General features: G+C 45.4%; 1 protein-coding gene across 1 annotated transcript in view; it reads left to right on the forward strand.

Moving 5' to 3' along the window:
* scaf8 (SR-related CTD-associated factor 8) overlaps window positions 1–3,509 on the forward strand; it is a 32,877-nt gene extending 29,368 nt beyond the window's left edge. Inside the window, exon 20 of the mRNA XM_020645021.3 lies at window positions 27–3,509. Coding sequence (XP_020500677.2) covers window positions 27–2,122 — 2,096 coding nt within the window. The 3' untranslated portion in view covers window positions 2,123–3,509. The remainder of the gene's footprint in view (window positions 1–26) is intronic.
* The last annotated feature ends 4,061 nt before the right edge of the window (window positions 3,510–7,570 follow it).

Consider the following 7,570-nt stretch of genomic DNA (forward strand, 5'->3'; position numbering starts at 1 on the left):
CTCATGTTACTGTGTTATGTCCCCAGGCATGCAGAATGCAGTCCGAAGTGGGATGGGTCTCCTTGGCATGCATCCTACATCCCTCACACACCCGCTGCATCACTCTGGTCTGGCTGGCCATAGGATGCCTGGCCTGCTGCCTCTTGATGTGCGGCCTAACCTCCTCCAACCTGGGGCTGCTGCCCGCTTCCCGCTTCTAATGCAGCAGGGACAAGCCCAGCAGGCTGCTAGCCTCCTTGAGAGTTCCCTCCAGGCCCAAGCCCGTGCCAGGGCTCCTTTCTCTCAGCTGGACCCATTCAACAGGGCCCCCAATTTACCCAATGAAAATGTATCCAAAACAGAAGATGAGTCATCTGGAGCTGATGAGGGCAAGGACCAGGACTACCGCTTCCCTCCAATGGAGAAACAGAGCACTGGCCTGCTGAGGACCCCTCCACCTGAGCACAGGGAGCCGCTTGCAGGTGGTGGTGGAGGACCAGGAGGTGGTGGAGGAGGCAGGCCTCCATTGCTCCAGACTCCAGGGACTCAGCCTGCAAGAACCAGCTTAGTTGGACGTCTTCAAGCTCTTGCAGGCTTCACCCCTGATAACCGCTGGAGCCAGACCAGGGGAGACTTTGATGAACGGGATAGTATGCGAGGGGGGCCACAGGCCCCAGGTGGCCCAAAGGGCTTCCAGGAAGAGCGTCCCACACCGGGGCAGAACTTCCCCAACCGCTTTGAGAGCCGTCCTGGGACAGCCGGAGGAGCAGCTGTGGTTCCAGGAAATGCTGGGGCTACTGGAGGGCCACAGGCCTGGAACCGGGGTGGTGCTGCTGCTGCTGCTGCTGCTGCTGCTGCAGCGCCTTTCGACAATGAATTACATCAAGACCTAGATGAACGAAGGCGCCCATGGGACAGGCAAAGAGACAGAGATGAGAGAGATTTTGACTTCAGAAGGGAGATGAATGGAAACCGCCACAGCCGAGAGAGAGAACGGGAGCGTGAGAGGGACAGAGACAGAGAGCGAGCCCGAGATCGCATCAGAGAGCAGGAACGCGACAGAGATCGTGACAAAGAAAGAGATCGTGAGAGAGAACATGAACGAGGGGGCTGGACTCCTCTCCTCCCTCTTCCAACACCTCTGCTCCCAACTCCACCTCTCAATCCTAACTTGTCCCTGAGTCAAGGCAAACTGCTTGCACCTCTTAAATTAAACCCCCAGATTCAGCCCAGATTTCAGTCCCCACTTCTGCCTCAAGCTCAGACAAAGCCCTCTCTTTTAGGCCTAAATCAGCCACTGCCTCAGGCCCAGATTAAGTCTCCTCCATCACAGAGCCAAGCAGCTGTGGCAGAACCAAAGTCAGAAACCCCAGCTCTGTCTGAGACGCCTCCAACACAGTCACCAACCCCTGCCCAATCACCTGACCTTTCATCAGACAGCAAGGGTCAGAGCCCAGAGACTGAGGCTCCCATCCAGGCTGAGTCATCTCCGCCACCCGAAATCCCTCCACAATCCCCAACCCAGCCGATACCTCAGTCCCCTTCCAAAACCTCTAATTCTCCAGACAGTGAGACCCCATGCCAAGACTCCCCGCTGATTGAGGCCTCACCCCACGACTCTCCTGTGGCCTTCACTCAAGCTACCAGCCCCCCTGAAGAGATGACCCACTCTCCGGAGGAGCAGGAAAGCCTACAGAAGGATGAGGAGGAGTCACAAGATAGACCTTCCTCACCTCAACCACAGTGGGTCAATGGATCTGGTACAGACAATAGCACTGTGGCTGAACTTACACCTGAGGCCTCCCTTGAGCCCTCACCTGAGGCATCTCCTAAACCCTCTCCCGAGCCCACTCAAGAACCCTCTCCTGGTTCTGTGCTCCCTGAAAGAGAGGAGGAGGAGGAGGAGGAGGAGGAGGAGCAGCAGCAGCAGCAGCAGCAGGAGGAGGATGAGGAGGAGGAGGAGGATGAGGAGGAGGAGGGGGAGGAGGATGAGGAGGAGGAGGAGGAGGAGGAGGAGGAGCAGCAGCAGCAGCAGGAGCAGCTTGGCTCTCCTGAGGACTTAGACAATGAACAGAGTGAGCCCATGGAGGAAGCTGCGAGTCAGCCTGTGGTAGACACTGTCACAGACACTGAGGGGACATAATCATCACTCAGTAGGTAAAAGATCATTTTGTAAAGTTGTCTCTTCTTCTCTGTACTCATGTCAGCAATCCACCACCACCACACGGGACATGGTGAATACAGACTCACATCAGTTATCGTCTGATAACCAATAACAAATGATTTTATCTCTCACAAATACCAGTGTACTTAATAGAGGACTCATTAGCTGATTTATTGATAGACTATTTTCTTTGTTTTATTTCCTTTTTCCTTTTTTTAAGTTGTATTGCCGCCCACCCGTTTTAATTAATCTAAGCTTGACGAATTTTATTGAATTGCCTACCAAAATGTTTCAATTGTATATGGGGTAAATTAGCTTTGACCTTCCTATGGAAGAGAGTAAGAAATCCTGGGTGTTTGACAATGGATACAGACCTTGAAAACAGCAGCTGCTGGCTCCATTTCTGTCTACTCTTCTTTTAAAATGCTGCTGCAAAGTTTTCAATGAACACTTTTGTGGTGACCTACAATGCTTTCTGTTTCGAAGAAGAACATATAGCCTGCATACAGGGAGACCAGTATGGCTGCTATAATTGGAATAAAGGAACATTTTTAAACTGAAAACATGGAAATGTGCTCCCAAAATAAATGTCTGTAATTTGTTTCCAATTATACAGTAAACATGAACAGAAAATGACATGCCAGGGGGAAAAAAAGAAAATCAACAGAGGGATATGCTTATGTTGAGTACCTATTGTTTTAGTTTGAAATAAACATGCTTTGTCTGTTTAAAAAAAAAAAAAATGTTGCTTTAGGACTGTTTTCTGACCCAGGACCAGCGGAAACTCAGACTGCTATACAGACTCGTACACATTGTGTGCTGTCTCTTCAGTCGATTTGATGTTCTCGTAACTCAAGTTGCTGCTATACTTTCCATCCACAGAGCACTTTGGTGGATGCAACAGTGGGATTTGTAGTTTTTAGTTTGTGATGACCTCTGACTATGTTTCTTTAAGCTTTTGTTGTGTGACTGTTGAGGATGGGATTGTGCCTTTTTGAACGGATTTGACTTTCATGATGCTACCCAACACTACCGTGAGATACACCAGACTGCTCTTGCAACTCAGTATCTGATAGCTCTATAAACACAATGCTATCAGCGGAGAAATTGACTGGCCTACCGTTTGAATAGTAGCTAGGCAGTTTGTACAGCACTCACCTAGAGCAGAACACGTCTATTTACTCCATCGTTCTGTGCATGCAGGCCTGTAGCCACGTTTTAACTCTCCTGTCTCTCTTGTTCATTTCATACTTGTAGTGCTTTTCTGTTGAGACATACTGCTAGAAATCCATAGTCTGCTGTTCTCTCAGACCAAATGTCTACTACAGGAGTTGTGATGTTGAATAAAAGTTGAAGGTGCATCAGATTTTTTCCCTTCTTATTGTCATGAATCCTGGCTTAAGCCAATCAGATGAACTCTAGCACTCACATCCACACTGGATCGTCAAACTGTCCTTAATCCAGAAACATAATTAGTTTGAACTAATGAAAATGTAGAAATACTTCAGGACATGCAAATCAATGATATAAGGCTATGTACTGAAATTAGTGTCACATATCCTTATTTCTATTTTAAAAAATAAATACAGAGACTCTTTTAGTTTGATTATTTTTAAGCGTTAGGCCATAACTTGACTCAGCTGAAACCTGAGATACTGAACAAAATGAATCCCACATTGACAAAACAATGTGGAGCAGTCATCCAGCATATACCTCAATTAGGCACATAAATTAGCTGAACAAAAAGGGAGCATACATAAGGAAAGACATTGCACAATATAGGAGGGGTAGAAAAAGATGCTTGCTGCCCTGCACCCCCCTCAACCTAGCACAGCCAGAGACCGAACTGCAACATCTGGAGGAAGCGCTAACTCAGCACAAAGCTCCTCTGTGCTCATTCATGACCCAGCTAGTGTCAGAAAACACAAGCCAGAGGATTTATTTAAACAATCGTGTACATCGCAGCTTGTACGGAAGCTGTTTCAACGCTTTCATTTTAATAGAGCTGAAAAGTCAGAGTAGAGCGGCTCAATGAGCTGCGTAATAATGCCTTTACCTACAATTACACCTGAGCTTAGCCTGCTAATCCAAACATTAATACACCGGAAAACATGCTTCATAGTTTGGCTCTAGATTTAGCATCCTGAGACCTTGCAAGGGAGGAAAGCCATGCCAAAAATATCTGCTAGTGTCTCCTAGTGTGACTCAGTCTATACATTTCTAGCTCCCACCTAGCACCCAAAGGCCTGGGTGCTCGGCAAGGTCTGACCTTCTGACAGAAAGATTTGACAGGCTGAGACTCTGAATCAACCACTTTCCACCCTGAAACTCAAATAATAAATCCTTGTGCTAGGGAAGCCCAGCATCCTTTAGTTATGTATATTATTACAGAAGAAAGGGTATGTGTGTGTCGTCGTCCCCCCCCCCCCTTTGGGACTCGTGATAAATGAATCTTGCTTTCAGATAGGGCTCAGGACAGGATTAGGGTCCACTGTATACATTTCTTTCCCTACAAACCTGACTTGTTAGCCAAATACATACACCAACAAACGTAGTCCTTATTGTTTGGGTCTTTTGGCGATCTCATGCCAAGTATTATGCACAGCATTGCTATTTAAAACTCCATTATAAGCCCATGAGAGCAAAAAAATAAGTAGGCTTGACCTTTATTTCAGGCTAACCCTCGGCACAGGCAACTAATGAGAACACCAAAACTGTAATGGAATTGAATAATGATATACTGCTGTGTCATGACCGGATGGTACTGCTTTTACTGCCGGTCAGAGGCAGAAACTCCCTGCTGTGATTTCACTTGATTGGATTAGGTGACAACAGTTAAGATTTATCTTGTAAATAGACTTGAATATGAGATATGGGGAAATCATAAATCTTTGACTCTGATTAGACTACAGGTGTACATTAGTGCATAATGTGCTTTGTTGGGAGCTGTTTAATTAGTTTTGGTTATATTGAAGGCTAGTGGTTCATTACCACCACATATATTGTTCTCCTGTTGCCATTTAAAGCCCCACAGTCTGTTTGTGTAGTGTCAGTACCACTTCTGACCATTGGAGGTCAGTGTGGTACTGCAGCTCTCACTATTAGGCGCTCGCATGTTTTTTGGCAGACTAGGTTCTTGGAGTGTGACAGCTCAAAATCTGCAGTGCACAGCTCTCTTACCTTCTGTTCTTTACTCGCAGTGAGACAAATGAAAGCCCTCCGGTGCCATGGAGAGAAATATCTACACATGAAATTCCCTCCTTTAAAGCAACAACAGGCATGACACAAGACGAAGGGCACAGAAAATTGCTGCTATGCAGAATTCTCATACTTCCACCGGCTGAAATTAATTCATCAGATGCCTCTTACTATACCTTTTTCAGATCGATATAGGAGAGGTGTGATATATGGAATAAGCTCCTGAGTGTGTGACTTGGAGCAGCTTCTCACTTGCTGCATTCTTAATTGATTCAAGCAACTGATTAGGCCTCCTAAAGCCTCCACACTAAAATCAGCCTCTATATCTGCCTTGGCTAGATACCCCGATATGATATCCTTAAGAGAAGTGTGTGCCAAGTTGAGAAAGACAGAGTCTGTGCTGGTGCAGCTGCTCAAATATATAAAAGAGCAAGAGAGATTGATTTAGAGCAAAACACAGAGTCATCTATCTTAAGTCCAGCTAGTTATGCAGGAGAGGAATCCCCTATCTCGGCTTACACTCTGCAGTCACAGTAATTACTCACCACTGTGAGAGTGTGTGTACGTTTCTGCTGCCCTGAAGACGCCTCTACCCTCATGGCTCCCTGTTATCAGAGCCAGCAGACTTTTCGAGACATGGCAGAGGTGTCCAAAGTTCCCTTCACCCGAGAACTTTTGGCCTCGTGTTGAGCTCAGCTCTGCTGCAGGCCACGCCCTGCTGAAAATTGGTTGAGGGAGGCACGAAGGTCACAAAGTTGTGCACCCACACCACAGGAGAGAGTAAGTGCAGGAAGCTAGAGCAGCAGCAGCAGCAGCAGCAGCCCTGGGGCTGGTTCTCTGTCAGTGGTTTGCTCAAGGGCCCTCTTGCAAGGTGTGTACTTGTCATTGTTAAGGCTTAACAAAACTTTTTAGGCTCAATATTTAAAGCTTAGAGTTTTCAATAGTTGTTTGAAAAAGAGACAAAAAGAAGACATAACGTTATGCCATAGTCTGCATGAAACTTGGACGTATTCTCGGTGATGTCACATATTGGTTTCTGAAATTGATTTCGCCATATTGGAAATGCTGTCCCCAATTAGCTTTCAGTCAACCTAGTATCAGGCAAAGAGCTGGAGCTGAGGAGGGCCTTGAGCCTCCTAGCAAACAGCTCCAACATGCTCACTGTTGGTCAGATCAGTTACTCACCTTGTGATAGTGAACGCCAATTCTTCAAATCAAAACAAATGGGTGATTAAAGAAATAAAGTCACAGCATACAGATTTCTTCTTTTTGATAGTAACTGCACTTTCATGACAATGTGCCTCCTCTTTAGTTTTCAGAATTCTACTCTGAATGATGATGATGATGATGGTGGTGGTGCTTTCTTTCTTTACAAGTGTTGAGTCTGTTGCCATTTATTGGGTGCTCAGTGCTCAGAGTAATAAGTCGAGGGTGGTTCTAAATGAGATGATTAATCCCAAACTTGCATGCTATTTTGTCCCTTTAGGAGCAACGCGAATAAGCCTCCTCAGTGTCTCCCTGTAGTAACAGTCATGAGAAAGAGCAACACTGCTTCACCTTTGAATGTCTCAACGCTCAGACAGCGTCAGTCGACAAGTCAAAAGTATTATCCACCTTATGACGTCACACATCTCACTTTTTCACCGTTCCTTTGAGCTTTTTTAATCTGTATCAGTTTTCTTCTTCCATGGATCCAATGCGATCTTAATGTTGTAACCTTCAACCTACCAGAAGGTCCTTACTTCATTTCAAAATAGTAAACGCAGGTTTGAATTTAAACAGCGATTAAAGTACTCACGTCTCAAGACAGTACAACAATTCAAAATGAAAGCCAAACTATTTATTTATTTACTTTTAAATGGGATATGATGGAATTTCAAACATGATTAAAAATGCAATTAATCACGATAAGCTATTGAAATTGCGTCCTTAGAGCCCTTATATATACATGAATAAATATTAAAACTCTGTACCTCAAGTTTCTATCACTCTGACAGTTTAGTTTGATTTACAGACTTTTCAGCTGCACACTGTGGCTATAGAGTCTTGCTCTTGTTAGCGTACGTGTGGATGACTTTTCTCTGTACAATCATAATAGGAAGAGGGTTCATCATCCCCAGACTTAGTTAATTCTGGTGAATGTTCTCCTCTACAAAGACAGTGTTGCTCCACTTTTGTTTTTTGAAGGTGGGAACTTTCTATTATATCTCTATTTGTTCTCAACTTTCA

This window comes from Labrus bergylta, chromosome 18 (genome assembly GCF_963930695.1).
Source record: "Labrus bergylta chromosome 18, fLabBer1.1, whole genome shotgun sequence".
In the NCBI taxonomy this organism is placed as follows: Eukaryota; Metazoa; Chordata; class Actinopteri; order Labriformes; family Labridae; genus Labrus; species Labrus bergylta.